The 24,413-nt window shown below is 40.4% G+C and overlaps 1 protein-coding gene across 5 annotated transcripts in view; it reads right to left on the bottom strand.

The window, feature by feature from the left end:
• CAPRIN2 (caprin family member 2) overlaps positions 1 to 22,586 on the bottom strand; it is a 32,622-nt gene extending 10,036 nt beyond the window's left edge. For 4 of the 5 annotated variants that reach the window (XM_083860194.1, XM_083860196.1, XM_083860195.1 and 1 more), the window contains exons 1-13: positions 22,532 to 22,586; positions 21,016 to 21,278; positions 19,307 to 19,369; positions 16,144 to 16,230; positions 14,006 to 14,244; positions 12,715 to 12,797; positions 10,688 to 10,849; positions 10,141 to 10,184; positions 8,000 to 8,824; positions 2,734 to 2,865; positions 2,450 to 2,537; positions 1,965 to 2,020; positions 1,286 to 1,387 (exon numbers count right to left, since the gene is read on the bottom strand). In XM_083860194.1, coding sequence (XP_083716320.1) covers positions 1,286 to 1,387; positions 1,965 to 2,020; positions 2,450 to 2,537; positions 2,734 to 2,865; positions 8,000 to 8,824; positions 10,141 to 10,184; positions 10,688 to 10,849; positions 12,715 to 12,797; positions 14,006 to 14,244; positions 16,144 to 16,230; positions 19,307 to 19,369; positions 21,016 to 21,278; positions 22,532 to 22,583 — 2,196 coding nt within the window. In that variant the 5' untranslated portion in view covers positions 22,584 to 22,586. The remainder of the gene's footprint in view (positions 1 to 1,285; positions 1,388 to 1,964; positions 2,021 to 2,449; positions 2,538 to 2,733; positions 2,866 to 7,999; positions 8,825 to 10,140; positions 10,185 to 10,687; positions 10,850 to 12,714; positions 12,798 to 14,005; positions 14,245 to 16,143; positions 16,231 to 19,306; positions 19,370 to 21,015; positions 21,279 to 22,531) is intronic. The other variant, XM_083860198.1, reaches the window with a different exon arrangement.
• Between the last annotated feature and the right edge of the window lie 1,827 nt (positions 22,587 to 24,413).

Genomic DNA, 24,413 nt, shown 5'->3' with positions numbered 1-24,413 from the left:
CGCCTCTGGTAAGCTCTGTTGAACAAGGCTTTGCAGGGGCTGTGTCCTCTATAGTTAGCTCACACTTGTAATGCTAAGTTTAGGAGTTGCTTAATACTTAAATACAGAGCCTAGGACTAAAGACTACCAGTCCTGTGCTCACCAAGTACATATCACAGTGCCTCAGACAGCACTGGGCTGTACTTGCACACCAGGAGGAGCACTGTCACCATGGAGTGTATTCCCTGGTTGTGTTGGGACAAAAACTTAACTACTGCTTCCCCTGGAAAAGAAAAACAGGCACTAGACTTCAATGCTGAAGGGACTAGAAATAGGCTGGGCACAAGTAACCCTAATTCCAAACAATAAGTTTGCATTCTGCTAAATCAGATGTTCTACTTTATAGCACAGCACAAGCCTTCTGGATGCATACTGAACAGCAAAATTATTGAATCGTCAACACAAAGGAGTCTCATGGCACTGTAGAACTAATAGAAGGCGTCAAGAATTGGGACAAAACTGCTGATTCAAGAGGTTGTAAGACTAATAGCCCTATCAGTATGTACTATATTAAGAAATAAAGTACTACATACACAGTATGCTGATAACATGTACATCAGCAAAACAAATGTAAAAGGCAAGAACATATTCCATTATAATCTACATACTCTGAATTATAGAGTCCAACAGGAAAGAGCCAGCTGTGTCCTTGAGCACAGCAACACAATTCACAAGAGATCTTTAAGACAGTGATCTGCATAAATTGAAACTTTTCAGCTCTAAACACTATTTGAATATTTAACTGCACATAAATACAATTAAGCAAGCAAAGTTTTAGGTCTTAGCTGAACATCATTAAGTCAGACTCCCAGTATTTCTTCAGTTAGTATTTTAGAGAATATCTCAGTCTTCAGGTTACACACAGGTTCTGCTATTGCATGACAATACCCATCCCAATTTATGCAACCTCTTTGTCATCATTAGAGGGAATATTCTACACTATAACCAAAGCAAGTATTTATGCTGCTCCCATGTTCCCACAAGAATGCGCACCACACTTTTTAGTGAGCATTTTTCATCCCACACTCTTCCCGCATCAAGAAGTGGACTGCTCACTTTGCATTCATGCAGTATTAGTAAGACTTTTCTACACATCTATAAGTATTCCAGACTGTAGGCTATACTACTGCTGTTACTTGTTTGTTGTTCAAGTACAGTTATTCAGGAGGGCCCCAGGTCAGCTTTCTGTGACGGCTGGCTGTCACACAGATCTGAATGCCCAAGTGTGAACCCCAGGGTATGGTACCTGTGGTGTCACCAAGTCTTCAGTTTCAGAGGCAGAACAAGCATGATCAGCAGATGCCAGAGAAGTGTTTGAACCATGCAGCACCACAGATGAAGTAGTAGCCTTGCAAGGAGAGAAAACAGATAAGGTTTCAAAAATAAAGTGTAAATGTTTGGTTTCACTAAAACTCACACCCTCAGCATGTCCAATTAAACCTCAATAATGCAGGGACTGAAGTGTTTTGACCAGTCAGTCAGTCTCTCAGGAATTCTTGTTTGTGGCAAGGAAAAACATGTAAAAGTAAAAGACAAGACACGCAAGCACAGTGACCAAATTTAAGGTTCATTTAACCACAACTACCAAAGCTTAAGGTACAATCTTTGGTGTAAGGATCCTGAAGACGAAAACACTATCTAGGAAAGAAACTAGCTGTTCTGCACAAGACTACGGGCTATGACCTGAATCTATAGGTAAAATATGTGAACTATTTCAGCATATCTTCAAGAAACTTCAAGCATTTTTTTCCCCTTTTCAACCAGAAGAGCAGCCAGCTTTTTCAGCATTTGAGTGATCTTAGACTTGTAAGCTACTACATTGTATGAAATACAAAACTACTGTCATGAAAAACAACTCAATTATAAGCCCATGCTGGTAAACAACCTCTATCTGCCTCTTCAGGGCAGTCCTAACTCGAACTTACCTGAAGGGACTGTCGAAGAAAATCACTCTGACTTGGCAGTTTCTGCTCTTTTGAAGCTATAAAAATAGAATGCATTAAGCAACATTTACTTTTAATTTCAAACAACATTTTTTGGTGTGCAATCCTATTTTTTTAAATATTTGGTATGTGAAAATGCAAACTATTTTTACCATGTGGACTGCAAATATTTAAACCTATCATCAGCAAACCACACCAAACTGAAAACTCTTTTGGTAAAAGAGGACAGGTATTCTAATGACAAAAATACTTTTACCACAGAAAAGATGCCCACTTACCAGATTAAGAAAAAAAAATAAACTGGGCAATTGAGTTCTACAGCCCAAGATCCACCCAGTCTTTAAGCATGGTCTGTTCTTTATACTTTAAGAAGTTGTCTTCACCAGGCCTACTGATCTACAGCCCAAGCAAACCCTGTTAGTGCTTGCAAAATTTTACATACCATTTCCACTTACAGTATCACCTACCTACAGGACTACTTGCTGAAGTAACTGAAGGAGGTTGGGATGAACCAATGGCACTTGGTGAAGCTTTATCAAAATCCAGAATGGACTCCTTTCAAAAAAAGATCACCATTGGGTAGAAAAAAAATTAAACTCTAGATACAAATGAAACATTCTCACTTGACAAGCTGCTTTTAGCTAGTTAGGGCTACATTCACTCATTCAGTGCCAACACACATTGCCAACACTGTTTTTCTTAACCCAGTAGGAACCGGAGTTTTGTGCTACAACAGCAGAGAAAAACATACTTGCATGAAGTTGTAAGTCCCTTGTATCTGAGTCATCAGATCCTGAAGCTTTTCCCTTCTCAACACTGGATCTTTTGGAAGAGTTGAAGTAGAGCAAAATTCTGCAGCTGGCTGATGTAGAGGTTTAGGCACCTAAAAAAGAGAAATTCTATTAAATCTAATATTGGAAGCAAGACAAGCTGCCTTACCCAATATATGTCCACAGTGACCTAAAGGTGTCAGACACTGTGGGCCAAGGAATTCTGTGCTTTTATTGATATTTCCTGAATCAGGTTTTCACTTTATTAGAAAATAATCAGCTTCCTGTTGCTACAAATAGTTAAGCCACAGATTTCATAGAACAGTTTGGGTTGGAAGATAGCTTGAAGATTATCTAGTTCCAATCCCCCTGTCATGGGCAGGAACACCTTTCACTTGATTAATTCACTTCAGTTTCTTATAGTCAAATGTAAATAAGTGATCTGCCTGCATCAAGTGCAAAATTAGGCATTTCCATCTAAGGAAACTCATATTTCAGTTGAAGGCCAGAACAAACTTAAAAATCAAAGCTACGTCATTCAAGGTTTACTTCCTCCCAATATACCCTACACCAGTAGGGTACAGATCCTTTATTAGGAGGGCATTGCCAGATATTCTGAAAAAAAATTGCATCTAAGATATATATAGCAAGCAAGTAACTCAGGATGAGAGTAACTCAAAATGTTTCTAACTAAAAAGCTAGAATCTCAATACACCACCTCCTACAGAAAGTATTACATCTGAGTTCAGCACAAATACACCTGTGCTCCCACACAAGAGCCTAACATAGACTTTTGCAGGGCTTTATTACTCCTTGATTATTTCAGCTGGCTCCTTAAGATATCATTCCAACTGGTTCTCTCCATTTTAAAAGCAGGAAATGTATTGTCAGAGAATGAGTCAGTCTGAGGTAACAGAAGAATCATAATAGTAAGCTCCTTAAGCAGCAAAAGCCCTGTTATTCATATTAGACTGTCTAGATAGTCTAACATGTCTTTTGAAAGCAGCATGGAGAAGAGGTAGGCTCATTAGAAGTATTTTAAACCAATAAATTTTTGTGGTTCTCTAAAGTTTTACTGTTATGTTTGTCAGTTTGTCTGTACAGCTAGAGGGAGGCAAATCTGAAGACATTTAGTTGCGTTATTTCAACGGGCCCAGATGTTGAGACATGCAAGAACACATGAAAACCTTTATTTTCCTACAGGACAAACAGCTACATTTCTAACAGGAGGTTACAACTTCAATATATTGTACAGCAGTGCTATTGAGTATTTATATGAAGTCATTGGAAAATAATATGGCAGAAGGGTATTTGTGTTATGATGACAATTGCCACACTAAATCCACCACAAACTGATCAAGCGCTCTTTGTCCACTTTTAGGACAAGCCAAAACACTCTTGCATTTCCTTTTCAACAGTTTTCTGAACCTAATCTCTGGCCTTTGCAGAAATTCCAATACCATGCACAGGCAAGAAACTTATAGCACATGATTACCTCTGGAGGACTCTGTTTCTAGTATCTGTGTGGCCCACATGATAGCTGCTTAATGAGCTGTGAGGACTTTTACTTTATTCTGTAGTTAAAAGAGTGCATCGTTGTACAGCTCTATCTTAATTAGAAATTCTGCTGCATAAGCACTACCTTTAGCTACCAGTTAATTATACGTTTATATTGCTATAGTGTCCAATAATGAACAGTAACTACAGCTTTTAAGGATATAACTGTAGAACAAGAGATACAGTTGAATTAATTTAATCTCAGCAAGTTATAGACTAAGTTACGGTAACCTAGATCTTCCTGTCCATTTTTAGTCTTCACAAAGTCTTAATTTTACAGCATTCACTGTCATACTAAATCCATTATGAGTTAAACTGATCCATGCTTTTTTTACCCTCTTCCTCCTCACTGCCATTTCTACTAAGACAAAGACACTACCAAACTGGTTGTGTGTTTGAAAACAGGTAGCAGAAGCTTTTCATCTTTAGGTGACCTAACTAATCTGGCAGGGTCTAAAGCTCTTAAGACAGTCCACTAGCTATGTAAGTGAAACTTCTACATTAAACAAAAAAAAAGTTGAAAAAGCCCCAAGAGCATGAAAGCAGAAAAGACTTGTCACTTTTACTTTCAAATACGATAAAATTCCTGTATGCTTTTACAATTTACCAGTTTTTATCTCCTTCCTCAGCTCATAGTCTATGCATTCTGTTGGTAGCATTCTTTACTTCAAGAATGCAGGATTACATATATGTTATCAGGGCTTTAAGCTGGGACTGAAACACTGATACTTTCCTTTCCATGGAAGTCATTTTCTAGTTCATATAGACATTAAAATACACCAGGCCAGAAGAAGCTGCAGTGAAGTTACCTCATAATGATTTGCTACTTTGCTAGTACCTAGGGATTGAAAACCACAATATTTTAGTGCAATACAGGATCATATACAGAAAGATATCAGGAAATTAAATTTTCATGTTTTATGCTTTTTTATAAAAAGAGATGCTTTGAAGAAGAGCAGGTACTTGACATTCTTAAGATGCTTTCTTTCTAGCCTACAACTAGATGGTGTTTCTGGTAGTCATTAAAAACTAGCAGCAGACTCTGACCTATTAGTCTGGCTCAGATCAGACCTGTACATGCTAAGATCACTTAACATTAATCTGAATGTTGCTTGAACCACTAGAGTTGAACAGCACTAGTAAATTCAGAGTCTAATTTGTCATAAGAAATGTTTCTGAAATCTAACTTCAACACTACTTACATATTCAGCAAAATGTATCTTGATTTACATTTAGAGAATTGACTGAAAGTAGAGGTGAAACATCTAGAACCTGTTCTAGGACCTGTTAAACCATTGCAAATACACCAATGACCACTTCAGAATTTGGCTAGTCAGAATGCCAATATACCAGGGACTGTTAGAGTTGGATGTTTTTAGAGACTGCAAGTCTACTTACATGCAACACTAAACACCCACTTCAAGCATCTCATTTACTATTGAATCTTCATTCTATGAGACAGGACTTCAATTCCTCTTTAAGTTTGTTAGTTACGGAGTACCAAATAAGGTGGAATGGCGATACCTAAGCTGTAAGCAGCAATTGTTATGTAGATACACAATTAAAATCCACTTTCTACTTCGAGCAGTATTCACAGCAGGTATGAATTAAAATGACACACTGGATGACAGAACAAGCCAAACTGTTTTGCTTTCCCATACCAGGCCACAAATTCAGCTCTAACCAACTTTGCTGGTCCAGAGGTGGCACAAATATTTAAAAAGAACAACAGTAAACAAGTCTGCATATTTGCTCACCTTGCTGTTTTAGGCTCAGCTTCTTCAGTATTACACCTTAAAGTACGTTAAGTTAAACAAGCATATTTTAATATCTCAGAACAGTTTTTTTAAAAGACTTCAGAGCTCTAACAGTTAAGTTTCAGCTCAGAGGGCAGCAGCAGTGGCACAGGTCTTGTATCTGCCATGCCTACATCCCTACACAAGAGCATTTATAGATTCTCTCAGAGTCAAACAGATCTAGCTACAGCAATGCATTGCCTCTTTTTTACCTAAGCAAGGGCAAGAGAAATTGTTATCTGAAAAGCTTAACATGATTTTAACTGTTCTTTTTATGCACCTCAAGTCAAAGATGTCTTTTTTTAAAAATTGGTTATGAAAACTAGTTATGTTGACAGTACACTGTTTTCTACTCACTCAATATACTTCTGGTATTAGTATTTCTCAATAGCTACTAGACAAAAATAAAGGTAGCTGATGCTTTTATATGGTCTATGTAAATCCAAGTTTGAATACTTTAAAATATGCTTTGTTTAATCAATTCAGAGATTCTCCTTCAGTGACCCCACATTCCAGGATTTAGTTTAATTTTGCAATTAAAATTTAGTTTATTTCTGCAATTTTGCACACCCGCACACTACTAGGGAGATTCTGAAGAGTTTGCAAGTTTCTCCAGGTGACTGGAGACCCTCCTCTTTTCTCACTGCAGCCGTTCCCTCAACCACTTAAGCCATCCATCTATCCATCCCATATAAAAAGAGGAAGCATCTTCTCATTAGGAAGCATCTTGCATTTAAGGTAATGTGACACCAGAAATTCCAAGGCACCTTATAAGTGCTTGAGACTATCCCAGTACTTAATTTCAGTTACTGGAAATAGATGGGTGTACAACACCTATTTGTGCTCAGAGTTACTTAGTGAGGCAACCAGGTTTTCCACCTGCACCACCACCACCAGTGGACACAAGACTCTACTCAGTTTGAGAGATGGACCAAGCTGAAACACCTTAACCCCTGTTGTTACCCAGTGCTGCATGGTTACGTACTTTTTTAATCTCGTATTTAACCTTCCGTTTGCGGTCCCACCTCTAGGCACAAGAACACCCATTTTTCATTTATGCCAAGTTTACTGACAAGATACAAGCTTAATCATTTTCCCTGAGTAACATGGGATGCACTATTTCCTGCCTTCTTGCAGGAAGACAGTAGTGGTGAGAACACTGTGTATAGAGAACTGCTCAATTTCCCATATCTTCCTGAAGTCTACCTTTAGATTAACATTTCTCTTAGTGATCCAAGGCAGACAGCTCAGTTATGTGTTTTGGTAGTGATCAGCCTTGTTGCTACTCAAGCACAGGTGAGAAAGAAGGTAATGTGACCAAAGTTTAACAGCCTGTTCAGTTGTAAGCCATGCAATGGCTTTCATTTTACATTTCAAACACTATGCTATTGTTAGACTCCCAGGACAGCAATATGGTTTATGCATTCATCTGGAAATGCATACTTAAGCCCCTGTACAGTTGGTGTTGCTTGATCTAGACACTGGATCTCTCTTGAATCAACAGCTATTTTAACCAAAAGCCTAAAAATTACTGAAGTGTTATTTGCATGCAGCCACAAAGTATTTGATCCCTGGATGAGTCATACCTGCTTTGTACAGCTAACAGTGGCCAGAGCCAACAGCTACAGATGAACCAAGTTAATTCTTCTATCTTACACTTAAAGCAGTTATTCAAGGTTTAAACACCAATATTGTGACAATGCAAAAAGTAGAACAGATCTTGCTATTCAAATATAAACTTCAGCTGCCAGAATTATCTCCCCAAAGAAAGAATGAAATAGGAGTCTAAATATTTGCCTACAAAATACACCTTACATGTTCTACTAACAGGTGGCTTTATTCCAGTACACTAATATCAAAAGCTTATGACATAATACTACATATGCCAACTCACTTCTTTGGGTTCCATATCAAACTTCTTTGGCCCCATACTGGCAGCTGCCCAGGACTTTGGAGGGTTCTGTAACTGCAGTGATGACGCTTGCTGCCTGTCAGCTTTTTCCCAAGCCTCTTGAGTCTCCTGCTTCTTTTGTTCTGGCTCCTCCCTAACATGTGCAGCCCAAGCCTTCACAGGCTCCTGCTTCTTTTGCTCTGGCTCTTTCCTAACAGGCACTTCCCATGTTTTCATAGGGTCTGGCTTCTTTTGTTCTGGTTGCTCCCTAGTTTGGGTTACCCAAGGTTTTGGAAATTCCTGCTTTTCTTCTGGTTCTTCCTTAACTTTGGTTACCCAAGGTTTTGAGGACTCCTGCCTTTTCTGTTCCTGCTCTTCCCTAACTTTTGTTACCCATGGCTTAGGTGATTCCTGTTTCTTCTGGTCCTGTTCTTCCCTAACGTTTGCTACCCAGGGTTTGGGAGACTCCTGCTCTTCTCGGACATGTGCTACCCATGCCTTTGGCGCTTCCAGCTTCTTCTGTTGTTCCTCCTCCACACAGGTCTCCCAGGGCTTTGCAGACTCACACTTCTGCTCCTCCTCTTCAACACGAGCTTCCCAAGGCTTTGGAGAGTCTAGTCTTTTTTGTTCTTGCTGTCTAACACGAGCTTCACAAGGCCTTAAGGTTTCTTGTTTCTGCTTCTGTTCCTGCTCTTTAATATCAACAAGCATCTCCCAGGACTTTGGAGGTTCTTGTTTTCTAGCACACTCGGCTTCCCAAGATCTGGGCTCTTCTGGCTTCTTCTTGACAGAGTATTCTGCTTCAGGCAAATAACGCCTGTTGAAAAACTATATAGACCAAAGAAACTTAATGGCTCCCAAGAACATATTTTGCTACTGCAGTTCAGGTCAGTTAAATTAGGTCACCCAGCTACTGAAAACTGCTGACTAAAAGCAGAGCCTAGACAGTCTGAGCACTACTCATAGAAACTATGTGGCCATGGCTTTATCCTACAACACTGCAGACTAGTTTTGCTTGGCATGCCACAGAGAAATAGGGAACAGTGCTGAACAGCACAAGTAAAACTCATCTGAGTGAATCTACTGCCCTTATCCTTGATGCTACATGGCGTTCCTAGGCAGTGACAATATCAAGTTCAATCGTGATTTTTATAAAGTTAGTTCTCCTTTGAAGTCCCTAAAAAGCTTTGGTACTATATTAGCAGACATTCTGCAAAGCAGCCCAAAACATTAGACTCAGTGACCAAGTATAACCCTCATTCTTAGTGGATTTTTAATACTAAAATATCACCAGATTCTTGTGTAGTACCACTGGACTTCAACTGCAGGCTGTGTTTAGTGTCAATAAGTCAGCCAAGTGATGATGTCCTAAGTTTTTCTAAGTTACCACTTTGTCATGAACAGGAAGTAAATACATGAATAACATACAAGGCTGGCTGGCTGAGATCCTTTTACTGGCTAGACAGCAGATGAGAGTTAGGTAACCAGTAAGTTACAAAAACTTGTTCTAGAGTACATCCTCTAGTGGTATAGCTGGGAAACAGGGATTCAGCATTTTAAGAAACAGTATTTCCACTTGGAAAAAGACACCCTTTCCCACGTTTTGAACTAGATTTAATGATTTCTATGCTACTGACAGTCACTGCTTGAGTTCAGGAGTCTGAAGAGCTGCTGAAACAGGTCTATACACCTCTGTACAGACTTGTGTACAGACTTGGGTTTCCTACTTTCTTGACAAATCAGAGTAAGACCAACATCATTTTGAACCCCACCAATATCAAGTCTACTGCAACAAGCTTAGCTTTTACAGAAAGCTATAGTAGATGTGTATTTTCTGTATTCCACAGCACACAAAAGATCAGTGTTTCCACTCTAAAGACTGATGCTTTGTTTTATTCAGGAAAGGACTAGAGCATTAAAGTACTATACTGCGCTCAATTTGTCCCAAAATAAAACCCGAGATGCCATAACTTTGGGGTTAAAAATAGAAATGCAACCAAGTCTTTAATGCTTCCTACATCAAGCAACGCCTAGATCGCTGTTCAGACTCCCTTTTTAAGTTTGAAAAAGGGCTGCAGAAGAGCATTTATGTATCTAATAATTCACAATTCTAAAGGCAAGCAATTAACAGTAGAGTATCTTACCTCCTGTGGCTGTATTTCAGATTTCATAAGCTCCATAATGGATTCTAGACAAAAAATGTTAATTGTTTTCAACTGACCAAATGCATAAAGGCTGATCAAACAGTAGCAACTCTTTAAATCTATTTAAATGGTAGTACCAAATTGCTAAACCAGATATTCTGAATATATAGCTTGCCATTCAACATGCTATTTGTAGGCAAACTTTTATTTTCTAAGTTTTACAGCTCCAGAAGTTTAGAGTTAAACAAGAAACATTTTATAGTATTCATAATTTTGTTATTCTAATATGCAACATTCCCTACACACCAGACAGTTCCCACATCTTCAACTTGCTCAGAGGGCAAAATCATTCTATTACTATGATTTAATGTTTTTTCTACTTTATAAGCTGAAATAAGGCTGCAAGCCCTGCAGGTTCCTTTTCAGTTTCTACACTGCAAGTAAGCTACAGCAAAGCATTAGATTTAGAACCAAGCTATGGAAAGTCAGTGCTCAGTTCAAGACTTTCCCAACACTAATATAAAAATTGAACCTTGTAATATTCCACCTGGTTCTTTGGCAGACTCTCCTTTTGATAAATGTCTTGCTTTCTCAGGTTTTCTATTTACTTCTTCCAATTCTTTTACTGGCACAGTGGTACGAGGAGTCGGAATACTTTCAAAGTAGCCAGAGTCTAGAAGTTTGGATAACAGGTCCTTCATGTGCTTATCTAAAGAAGTAAAAGTCCATAAAGTTAAAATAGCAAAATCTGAAATTAAGGAGTATTCAGATTACAGATTAAGACTTACTTCCTCCCTTTATATGAACTGCAGTTTCTCCAAGATCACACATCTTACCAACCTATAGCAATGAAATGTTTTAGCAAAGGAAATTATTAAACTGTTTAATTTAATGCAGTTGAAAACATCTTTGCAATCCCAGGGCAAGACTACAGCTTGTGTTTAAATGCCCACAAGATAAACACAGAGCCACCTAATCTCCCACATGCTTAGGAAGGGTTTTGTTTACCATGTATAAGCTAGCCAGCATTGATAGTAAAATCATGTGAGACTGCAACAGAGGTAAAGTTAAACAGTCACATGGAACTATACAAGACGCTCTTGCTGGTAACAAGATGGTGTCTCAGAAAGGAAAGTTAAGAACTGTAGAAACAAGGAAGGGAAATGCAAAGGACTCTTCCCATCTGAACTTACTCCTCTGATAGCTGGAAAAGATTCAGAGCTGACATGGTTGAACAAAAGCTTAACTGTGGACTCTGAGAAGCACTGTCCAGTTTGCTCCTCTGTGCAAACAAGAGACAGCAGCTTAGAGAGTAAGACCTCAGAAGTAACAGTGATTGTAGAAATTGTTTCAGAGCAGCTGGAAACAGCAGCCTTGAGAACAGGAAGAGCATTCAGTGAAAGATCACTCCTACCAGTGATAACCACACAAACAAGAACTGTAGTTAGGATTTAACATGGCTATAAAAAAACCTGTCTTCCAAGGCAATGAATGCTAATAAAACAACCCAACAGCTTTATCTGAAGTCTAGCTTGCACATAAAGGGATACAAGACTGACGTTAAAGGGATAGAGATACTAATAAACAATCTATTCATGTCAACAGATACAAGGCTGAGGTTACCAGCCTGTAGCAATCCAAGCTTGCAGTTTGTCCAGAACTACATGGAAAGATTGAACACCTAGTTGTCAGTTCAGCTACCTGTATGTGGACGTTAAACAGGGCACACTAATGCTCTGTTCTAACAGAGTAACATGTCAGTAACATATGAAAGGTTCCTGTCACACAGCTGCTGCAAGGTTGGCATAAACACAACAAGCAAGGGTTGTTTGCAATGAGAAAAACTGCAACTCAATTAAGGGCCATTTCCTCACAAGGAAGTTGTATATAGGAGCAAATGTATATGTTGGCTTACAACCAGGGATTTTGGGACTATGCCACAAGTGGAAGATGATCTGTAGAGTACCACAGATTTTGGTATGCTTGAGAAGTAAGGACATTTGCATTACATCAAAGAAAGACTGCACTGTACATGATGAGAGAGCCCAGCAAATTCCATTAATGACTACCTTTTCCCCCTAGTGTGGTGTCCTGCACTGTAGGGAGACAACAGCTATGAGTCTAGAATTCCTATAAAGAAAGGAGACTCTCCAATGTTGTGGAACCTTCAGTCCAGGGCCAGAGAAGCTTTCTAATACATCAGTGTACTCAACTAAGCATTTCATGGCTGGGAACTATTCCAAGCTTAACCCATTTGCACATAACTATACAAAAAGCTTCCCAGTGTTCTGTAAGGTACTCATGCATCAGGTTTTGAATTGCTACCATCATTTTCCCTCAAAAATATGCTAATACACTGAAATCCTGACTGGAGAATGAAAGCATATGGCGTTGTGATTGACCTGTACTTAATTGAACTAGGAACAGCCATTCATCCTTGGAAAATCGAGATACACAAATCACTTGCAAATGTGGAATTTGGTAGCCTTCCATGTGTTATTCACTGGGTTTAAGACACTTAACAAGCACACAAATTTTAGATCTTTAAGGTATTTCTCTAGGTGAGACACTCACAGGTTGTTCCAGCCACAGGTTTCTCACTTCCTTCTAGAAGGTCCCAGAAGTAGAGAGATGATTGTTCCATCTGGTCTTCAACACTAAAACAAATGACAGTTTTACCAGGTAGAATCATAGCCAAGATCAAGTGCTGCACTATCCCAATACCCTTCATTTTATGACATTCACTAATGTCCAGCCTTCCAAACCAAGGCTGCATATACAAAGTGAAAACAGTAAGCCCTGAAATCACTGGAAGCAATTCATCTGTCTCTGTCTGCACAGGATTTAACCTAGCAAACCTAACTTCTTTTGTTGGTCAATGTAGAGATCCTAAGCACTGTCCCACAAGACCACATGGCTCAATTTCATTCAAAGCCAGGATTCCTAAACAGGGCAACAATTGCTGTTTAATGAGCTGGTCACATTTACTGAATGAACTTGTACAGGTACAACCAACAATAGCTGCCATTCTCACTAAGTAGAAGCTCCTAGGAAACTTTGCTATAGGCCCAAGATCCACCTCCTCCAGAAGATGGAATTTGCAGTCCACTTCAATGAAACAGTATCCCAAAGGAAAGGATTATGCTTCTTGAAGTAATACAATCAGAGTAAAGTAAAAACAAAGTTACTTCATTGGGAAGAGACACTTCTATAGTGTAGCTTTTTATAAGCAGCTATTCTTTGGAAGTAGTTAACTGAAGAGCAAAGATTAGGCAAGCCTAGTGTGTGACCAGTAACTAGAATTTTGAGGCACTTAAAGAATCAGTCCCTATTTGAACATGACTTATCCATAAAGTGTATCAACTTATCACCTACTTTTAATAAGTACTTATTCCATATTCAAATACAATTCTTGCTGCACTACCTTACCAGACAGGCTGTCACACTAAGCATGAACCATCACAGCAGCAGAGCAGTGCCACATGAGCACTGATACTAATATTACTTCTATTGACAACCGAGTAACATGCATGACATTTAGTGCAGAAGTATCAAAAACTTCAGGCAATTTTTTAATACTACTTTAAAGGTAACAGCAAGAGCACCTCAGTCCCACTGGAAGACATAAAATGGCAAAGTCTGTCTGTAACCTGCACCTGAGGCTGTAATTACTGCAGTTTCCCTCTAAAGTGCTCCGAGTGAGGTAAATCTGTTACATTTCTAATCTCAGACTAAAGCAAGTGTATTGAAGAGAATTTTGATTAATGTTCTAAAACACAGTATTTAAAGACATGGCAGGGTCAAACAGAGGACATTTACCAGAACAAATGAAACATACTAATTAGACAAAACCCCCTGAACTTACCTCAAGTTCTCATTTCTTTCTGGACATGTCAGTTTTGCAAATCTTATGAGGTAGTCTAGTTCTTTAGAAGGCAAGTACATTGCACCATTCACACCACTTTTGAAATCTTTCTGAACATGCTCTTGAGTGAAGTTCTGCAGCACATACTGGACTTGAAGTATTGTACGCAGCTTTTTCTTCTCTGCTTCAAGCTTCAATAGACTCTCTCTCCGCTGAGCCTTCTTCTGTGCTTTCAGCAGCTATTTTAAGGCAAAGTTCAACAATTAAACACAATTTAGTGTTTAATCCTGTATAGTAACAAGATTCCAGGATGAAACAATGAGGTGTATTGATTATCCTACAATGAGGAAACCAACTATTAATTTTGTTTAGATAACAGAAGTTCCTAACTCTTCAGATATCCAAAATCTCTTAAGCTCCTCCTTTGGAAGACCTCCCCATTTATCTACTAATTGTCTACACATCTAACTTTCAGTCAAACTGGATACTGGTAGCTTCACTTGTGATAAGCCTCTGATTTCTAGACTTGATTATGCCTGCTAGTTGTTTTATTGTAGTAGCTTTTAAAGAAATTGAAACCAATGCAGCAATCCAGGCCTAGCTGACCTTTAGCATTTACCAGAGTTAGAGAGGCAGAAGTTGTCTCAAGCTTCTCCTAGTAAGACAACTGCTCTTCAATTCTGAATACTCCAGCTTAAAGGATACAGCAGAATCCTATAATTATTTCTGTTGGCAGAAAACTGAAACACGCATTAAGTAAGCAACAACATGAGCTACTGAGCACATACAGAATATGCATTCAAGTTTCTCATCATGCACTAAATGGAACTCCCCAGCAGAAGCTATCCAAGTAACTGTAGAATTTAAAATACCTCAATATCTGTCAAGACCTACAAAAACTTTGTTCCCTACAACACACTGCAAAAGATGCAAGGATGCTGTTGCCAGAATGGCCCCTAGTGTTCCAGTAATGGCTATTGGCCATAGAATCTATACCAGCAGATGCAGAGCCAAATTAAAAACAAGGTGAGTTAACCTTTAAATACAGCATAAGTTAAAGAACAAGCATGAAGTGGTAGAAGCTAATGCTGGATTACTAAAAACACTTGCATTGGGTCACTGGGTACCAGTCATTCAACATTCTGTAGGAGGCAGAAAATAATGCCACAGCAGTGACTAATCATGTTTAGCTTCCCTGCCACTACCTTGGATCAAATCTTCCATGAGTGTAGAATTTGCTCGAGCCAGGAAACCAGTTTCTCCAAAGACAAAATACTTGCTTGCATAAAAATGATGTATGTAGTGCTTTAAATCCTGAACAAAGACCTAAATAAAGTACTAAATCTGTGACTTGCCACAATTAGAGATATCCATGGCAGATTAAGTAGCAAACTCCACTAGCTTCAGTTAAATTTTACCGAGGGATGTACTTCTCATTGAAGTCAAAGTGATTTAACACCAGCACTTTCCTTCACCAGAAGCATTAAGATTCAGTTTGGAAGGGATATTGGGACATCATCTACCCCAGCCTCCAGAAAGGCTACAGTAAATCAAGACCAGGTTGCTTGGTGCTTTGTGCAGTCAGGTGCTGAAGAAATCCAAAGACAGATTTTACCACTTCCCTAGGCAGCCTCCTTCTAATGTTTAATCATTCACTGAGTGACCATTTCCTCCTACCTGGTTTGAGTCTGTTTCAGATAATGATCATTGCTTCTCCTACCACATTTGTCATCAAAAATTCCAGCTCCATCCTTTCAGTATCTGCTGTCAGAAGGATAACAGTGCATCTCCTGGCAACCCTTCACTTTACCAGGCCCAGCAAGCCCAGTTGTTCCAGGCTCTCCTCACAGGTCTCATTTTCCAGGCCCCAGCCATTCAGGGACCCACCACTGGACTCACTGAATCTCCTCTAGTCTTTGGCTACCAAGTGATCAGAAAAGGACAACTAGTTAACAAGTACCAATCAGTCCTCCTTAATCTACTGCTCCTCAGTCTCTGCCTAGGCTTCACTGCTACAGAGATACAAGACAGGAACTTCCTAGTATGGGGTGTACTAGAATAGAAGTGTAGCCATAAAAGAAGCAGCACAAATTTTGCAGCTATCTCCTGTCAATATAGAGAAGAACAGTTATACTTACATCTTGGCTAAGTCCTGAAAAAGTCTTCTGAAGCTCCTTGGCAAATTCCAGGTTGTGCACTACTTCATCATATTTCTCTACTGCCTCCTACAAAGGAATAGATAAACATATATTTTTCATGCTTAAGGCTACTGATTGCAACTCAATTGACTTAAGTTTTCATTGTGAAATAGTCATTTAGTGTGTACTTTTCTGAAATTGTAGCTTTTTTAAGATACTGCGTCTGTAGCTGGTACTTTAACTTTAGTTGCTAATATCATTCACTCATAACTGTCTGAGACACAGTGCAAAGCCAGCTCACACCACCAAACAGATATCCTAAAAGTTTGCCTATAAAGGTCTTGGCAATCAGAGGTAAACAGCTGTTTAAACTCAGACTGATCTGAAAGCCTGAAAGGAAAACAGGAGAAGTTCAGCATAGATCTTCTACGCCCCATGCTTAACCAAATACCTTTACAGAAAATTGTACTGGCTTTAGAAATATTTTTAAAGCAAGGCAAGTCATACTTCCAGAAAAAACTCTTTCCAATTTAGTTTCCACAAAAGAAGCCATGTTCCTGTCTTCACTAATGGCTTTACCAGTATTTTACTGGCTAGTCTTCAAAAATACTAACTGCAGTAGATTTTTAATTGCATTTTGATATACCTGATTTTAATGAGTCAGTTAATTTCTCTAAGTTCTCTTGACAGCCCTGAAGACAGCAAAATGCTGTAGTTCAGACATGCTGCCCATATCTTCACACCACAAGGAGTGAAATAGCAAGTTTAATTCCAGTTGTTCACATGTGCTTCACAATCAGTTTAGTTTATACTCCTGACATGATATCACAGGCTTTTCTAGAACGGGCCTACCGCTCTTATAAACCTCTTTCACAGCAGTGTTAGCATTTTATCAGTGCAGTGACAAAAGCTTCATCTACTGTCTCAATAAGATTTGGTACATCTGCAAATTCCATATGTGCTCCTAAGCCACTGGAAAACAAGTTACATGTTCATTGGTTCAGTTTGATTGTTCAGTGACTTTTTTCCCTTGTTTGTGGTATATGAGCCACTACCAGGACTAAATGCTACTCAACATGAAATGCAAGCTCTCACCTGGTAGTCTAGGTTGTCTTCACACAATTTACCAATCAGCTTTGAAGTACTATTTAGCAATTCACTTAGCACTGAGAGAATGACTTCTAAGAATCCAATGCCCACACATTTGAGGAAGACTCACAATTAACACCAACAATTTACTAGTCAGGTTACAGTAATTGTGCTTTTAACTACACGAATTGCAGAGTAAAACTCCCCACCTGAAAGCATCAAGAACAGCTACCATGGCTCTCATGACAAGCTGTACCTCAGCCCACAGGAAAGCAACAGCCTTCTTCTGTCACACCTGTTATTAGCATTCATTAATAGCATGTTGAAAGAACAGCACCGAGGAAAATCTGCTCAGCTTGCAAAACAGCACAATAAGAGCATACAACTTGCTGGAAGCGCCTCATTTTTGAAAAAAATGTTTCCTAATGTAAGGCTAGCACACACATTAGGTCTGGCAAGCATGCACTATTAAGTAATTACAGCTTAATCCAAATCATTTGCAAAATAAGTTCATCACCAGACATGCACTTCTTCCTCCGTGTAAGAAAATTAAAACTATAGATGACATCATTCATCATTAGAGCACCACTGTATTATAGGCAAGTGGTTTCTTTGGGTGTTAAGACCTATTAAGCTCTACTCCAGCTTCTATTTCTATATACACCACAAATTTGCATCTGAAAGTTACAAATGCAGTATTTCTGTATCTTAGCCACTGAAGGTGGGGACTTCATCAAGACTATTAATTAAATATTGAGTGTACATGTGCTTTCACAGTCACCTGAACAATCTGACTACCACTTGTCAGTTCACTATGAAGACTGAATCTAAATCTTTATTTTACTAGTCTAAGAAACTCCAGAAACTAGGATGAAGGTACTAAAATTTAAAAAGTGAAGGCAGCTAGGAATACCAAAATCCAGTAACCAAGTTAATGTCATTTTCCAAACACTGTCATCTAACAGGTTTTTGCAGTTCAGGGCATATAACAAAGTAGTCAATATATTCAACACTATTCCAATTTACAGAACATTGTTCAATAATCTCACTGTTCATGGCAGCAAACAGAAGAACACTTATGATCTAAAGATAAAAGCTTCTTGCCCACCTGATTAAAGATTGAGTTGAGAGAAATTGAATGGTCATCAATCTACTCCAAACCATCGGATTTAATTACTTTACCTTTGCACTTGAAATGGCAAGAAACCACATCAGATTTTGGAGTTAAGTACTAAATAACAATTAAATCCAACAGGTTTACTCTACTTCTAAGAAGTTATCATTTCCTTTTACTATCCCATTTATGTCTAACCTTTTACAAATGATTCACCATAAGAAAGTAAATTTTGTGTTCTCAGACTGCTGCGCTGTGATAAAGTTAGCAATTAATGATATTTTTCCAGCTGGTTCATTAGGAGAATCACCACTATCACTGAAGTATCAGCACTTCTCATCAGACAATTACTCTTTAGCATGTGTCCACTACATTTTAAGAATGTGACTCCTAGATTTCTAGAGCAATAGACACTTTGGATTATGTGACTGCTACTCAGCACGGTTAAAGCTTTCAGGCTTCAGAATCCATTCCAGACCAAGACAAAAAAAAGCCAGCACTGTCAGTTGTGCTGGCTACTTTATAACCAACAGCACTGTGTATACAGCAGGCAATTTCAAGTAATAGCTGCTAATGAAGAAATCATGAGGATTAACTAGCCACCTCAGAATTGTTGAGGCTTGGGTTCTAAAACTGCACTGCCATATAGATCAGCTGCACACAGATACCTCATTAAGAAACAGATGTGCAGGAGCACTGAAGCTGAAAGTCTACAGAGCAAAGATAAACAGATCTTCTATTACTTCATGGAACACTGTGAAGGTTAAAACAGGAGAGTGAGCTTGTGGGCTCAGCATTCAGCCTGATTACCAGTAATCTGTTAATTTGGTTTTGTGAAAAATACCTACAAGCCTGTAGGCACTGCTTCTGTGAAAACACCCTCAGCTCCTTCAGTAACCCAGCCTTACTGCCACATCCGAAGGTTTTGAGGCCTTCCAATCCTGCACAAAGCAAGCTTACCAACTGGTCTTGATTGAGGGCTTCTCCCTTCTTCAGACGATCTTTGTAGTCTTCTAGTTTTAGCTGTAGAAAATTCAAAGTAAACATTATATAGAAATCAATATGAAAATTAAGTAAGGGATATGAGTGAAATACTGTGACATAGAATAGAAAACTTTCTACTTCTTGTTCCTGGAGAAAGGAACACAGTTTTGCCATACCTTTGATTTGGCAATTTCAGTCTGCAGGACTGTTTACTTCCTTTCCCTACCACTGATCTTTCAGTTCTTACTTGATGCTTTTGTTTCATTTAAGAACCATTAATGCAATGATCTATAAGTGGCTTCAAAAACATCTAGTGTCCTTGTTTAAGTTAAGCTTATTTAGCTTCCCCAAGTCAAGGCTGGAATTTAATTCTATTATCCTTGAACAATCCTTGTTATGTCTTTCAAAAGTTTGGCTTTAGTTACATCAAAAATTTATAGCCATGCTCCCTAAGAAAGCGGACAAGTGTATTCAGGGAAGAAATAATATTTCCAATATACCAAAGAAGTCTTTAAATGCTGATGTAAACAATACAAAAGTAAACTATTTGGTATTGCAAACTTCTTTCGGGAAAGGTGACTTCACTGCCACCAAGTCAAATACTGTTCCATTTGTGTTTCTAGAGCTCCACTGACACAGTACCGATAGGAGCATAAGAGTAGGAATACTTCCTACTCATTTTAGTAACTTACATTTCTATTTGCTGATGAGGCCATATTGTCATTATTAAAATCAAAGGTACCATTGAAATTCACAACAAGAAGCTTCCTTGAACAGAATTAGAACATAACACAAAATTGTTTAATCATACAAAGGAAATATGCCTGTCCGATGTTATTCAAAATTACAGGATGATGCATGACATGAGACAGCAGTAATACTGCATCTCCTGCAGGAGGGTCAAGTCCCCTAAGCACATGGCCTAATCTACTCTCTCTCCTTGCCATAAGACATAACTAAAAGCTTTTCAGACATTTAGAGTAGCACAACATATTCACACAGTTGCTTTACTTGTAGTCCAATCCAGCACTGAAAGCAACAGCATCATTATTTCTTTTATCCTACAGAAAATAACATTCTCTCAATTAAAAACCAAACACACAGCCTTCAGTCACCTGCCACTCAAATGAAAAGCCTTAGACTGCAGAAGTCTGACTAGCCACAGCCACAACGTTTTAGGTGTATAATTATCTCAGTTGTTATTCTTACTAACACTGCTCTGTGCCCCCAGCCTCAGAAAAGCAGAGTTCGAAACAGGAGATCATATTTTGGAGGATAATAAACATTTGCCTGTATTTAAAATACATAAGTCAAATATTTATGCACAGGAAAGGGCAACACATATTTAATATAATCTGACATTTCCATTGTCAGAGGAAACACTTGTTCTAACTTCCAATTTTACAAACAATTGACATCTAAATTAATATCAGATGCATGTAATTGGTGAAAGATTTCTGCAAGACCGTAAACCATATTTAAATTAGATCCAAATTTGTTCTGAACTGATTTGTTCTAGAGAAGCATCTTCAGTTCTAATCAACATATATTTGCTCTCTATAGATACACATAACCATACTCCAGCTATTAAAAATCACTTAAATAACATGAAATATTATTTCAAAGGCAAAGAGCTTCACTATCGGCAGCTTAAATAGGTGCCATGGACAAGAAAGTCAAGTTACCTTCTTTTTCTCGATGTTCCTGATCTTGTGTTTCAGGCAGATGAGCCCATTGTCGATGTAGGTCTCGTACGCCTGGGAAGGAGAGGCCGCCGTGTTCAGCGAGGACTGCAGGGGGCTGGCGGGAGCCGGGCTTTCCCCAGCCGGGGTCACCTGCTGCTTGGCCGCCTTCATCCTCTTCTCTTCCCCTTCCTCCGACCCGCCTGAAGGTGATGATGGACGATGGAAAGGGGCTTGGGAAAGCTGCACCATTGAAATGGATGGAGCTGCAAAGAAATTCTTTTATTTAGCTCTCTCACATCCTGCTCCCCTCTTCAAGTTACAGCTTTTCTTGTCACATCATATACTCAGAACATGTAGCCAGAAAACTAAGCCTCGGGAAGGACCGAACACGAATTTTCCATGCTTCTCCCTCCCTTTCAAAATATCTGTAGCAAGAATTTCAAAGCAAGGCAAACTTCATATTGTTTGAAGCCTCCTCACCCATCCAGGCACCAAAAATCCTTTACATAAGCAGAATTAGACAGCACAGGGGATGATTCCAGAAACCAAATATAGTGACCATATAAAACTAGACAGGTTTTCTGCACACATCACCCACGGGGAAAAAACTGCAAGCAAGCAATTGCAAATCACGCCACCAGCCTGGCATCTGGGCTGCAGCCTGAATGAAAATTTAAAAGTGGCATGCCTGAAGGTATAGTCCCTCTTCTTCTCAACCCCGTTAAATCACTTTACCCTTTCATGACCTAAGCAGCGATCCAACCGAGAACTTAAAAACAACTCAATTCAAAAAAAAAAAAAAAAAAAAAAAAAAAAAAAAAAAAAAAAAAAAAACCACCAACCATACACACAAAAACACCCCCCAAAAAACAAACAAACCAACTCCAAAAAACCAAAACCAACCAAACAAAAAAACCCCATCACACCAGCAAAACACGTTTGATAAAGCAAACAGCTAGCTTAGTTACAACAGCATCTTTGTAAGGAACTGGCCCCCGCCTATACCCATCCAAAAGATGCGCCTGTGCCACGGCAAAACACCGGCCTCCATGGGAGGGGCTGTAACCTTGAGCAGAGTTTCTGCAAGAGATGCTCGGCCACCTTCATCTTCAACTACTTACGGACACCTGCTCCTGGCAAGCAATGACACCACAACTACGCCTGCCCACTGCCAAGGAGCCCGCACCACACCACCCCAGCGGGCAACCGGGGCACAACCTGCCTTTCCCTCGGACAGCCCCCGCCGCCAGGGTAGCCGGGGCGAGCCCTCCACCGCGTCCCTGCCAGGGATGGGCAGGGAGCTCCTCCCGGGGGGAGGAGAGCACGGCCGCCACAGCTCCCCGAGCGGGGCAGTGGCGGAGGAGTGGGGAAGAGAGGAGCAGCGGCTCCTTCCTGCCAGGGGATTCACCTCCGCCTCCTCCTCTCGCGCCTGCGGCAGCAGCAGCCACCGCGCTGCGAGGGCCGGCCCGGCCCGGCCCGGCCCGGCCCGGCCTGGCCTGGCCGGCTCCCCACTCACCTCGGCACCCGCACACGCTCAGGCCCACCTTGCCGCCCGCCCCCCGCCTCATATAGCGGTGGGGCGGGGCGGCTCCGCGCCGGTCACTGCCCGCCTCCCAATGGCCGGCGCCGCCTCACCTGACCGCCCTGCGCCGGGCCTGCAGGGCGGGGCCGCGGGGTGGCTCCGTGAAGGTCGGGGCGGCTCCGTGAAGGTCGGGCCGTCTCGTCCCGACCGGCCACCACCCGGCAGCTGTGTGGGATGCCCTGGGTTCCCCAGGGAGTGAGACGGCAATCTCTCGATGGGATCTGGTTCTCTTGCAGGCACCTGAGCGACGCTCCTGGCGAGAAAGAGGGCACCCGGGGACAATGGCCCTGCCACCCCCTTCGTGAGGAAGGGGCGTGAGGTGTGACATTCGGCCATGTGCCCTCCGCGAAGGTGAGGTTTGGCACAGGGCCCTGGCAAAGCCACGATGCCTTGTCGCAGCGTGTATATTGCAGCAGCCTCTCACGACAGTCAGCCCGGGGCAGGTGGGCAGTGCTCCCCAGACAGCCCCACGACAAGAGCTCCGTCCTTCCAGTGCAAGGGAATCCCCGGGGCCTCCACCCCTTCACAGCCCACTGTTCAGTCACACCCTTTGGCTGGTGCAGCCATGAGGCAGGAAAAGTGTTGGTCTGTGCCTGTAAACCAGCTGAAGGGTTACTCAGCCTGTAAAAAGGTCCTGGAGGAGACTTGCAGGACTGTGGGTCATCTTAAAAACCAAAAAAATCTGAATGTCCTCTAATAATCGCAGAATCAATTTGATTGGAGTCCAGCCTATGGCTGAACTGTACACTAGACTAAGGCACTGAGTGCCCCGTCCACTCCTTCCTTAAACACTTCAGGGGCATTGACTCCACCGCCTCCCTGGGCAGCCCATTCCAGTGTCTAATCACCCCTTCTGTGAAGAAGTTCTTCCTAATGTCCAACCTAAACCTCCCCTGGTGCAGTTTAGGACTATCGTCTCATCCCTTGTTACCGGGGAGAAGAACCCAACTCCCCATCTGGCTACAGCCTCCTTTCAGGTGATTGTAGAGAGTGACAAGGTCCCCCTGAGCCTCCTTTTCTCCAGGATGAGCACCCCCAGCTCCCTCAGCTACTCTTCATGGGACAATGCAATGCCACCCAACCATGTAAACTCTTGATAAGTAGTAAAAGCACTTGAAGTGAATTGAATACACATGATGAAGAAATCACAAACAAACTTCTGTTAACCCCTAGAAATTAATGCCATGGAAGGTATTGAAGGTCAGAAGACTAGGGAAAACAGACCTTCCAAAGATCAGAGGGCTAAGCTGGAAATCTGTTTTCTGTTTCTCTTTTTGTGGCACTTACCACAGAGAATAAATAAACTATATGGCAAGTTCATAGCAATCCTGAAAGTTGTGAAAGTAATGAAAATAGAGACATTTTGAAAGAGAGAAAAGTGAGTCTATGAGGAAGGATTGGAAAGACAGGTCTTACAGAGAACAAGAAGTATTTATGTAGTACGTGAGATGGATGAGAGAACTGAGGAGGAAAGGTTATATATAAAAAAGATTGCTTTTAAAATTAAAACAAATGATTCTCCTTATTCAAACAATAAGGTGAATTAAGAGTATCACAGAATCAGATTCAGTTGTATGCAACCACATATAGCATCCATAATCCTGCCACTTCTCAATGTGTCAAATTCATTAATCACATGTATCAAAAGTCTTCATTTTTTAAAGCCCTCCTCCTAGAATGAGGTCACTTTGTGAGGCAGTTTTCATGATTGAAAAGAAGGACACAGCTTGTGTCTAGGACCAGCAGTGTGCTCTGAGAGTCCTTCTAGTCGATTTCTGTGAGTTTTTTCAAAGCTAACACAGATGGGCTAGGTCCT

This window comes from Zosterops lateralis, assembly GCF_965231275.1.
Source record: "Zosterops lateralis genome assembly, chromosome: 4".
Lineage (NCBI taxonomy): Eukaryota > Metazoa > Chordata > Aves > Passeriformes > Zosteropidae > Zosterops > Zosterops lateralis.
Note: the sequence above shows the minus strand (reverse complement) of the source record. Positions and strands in the feature narration are given on the sequence as shown.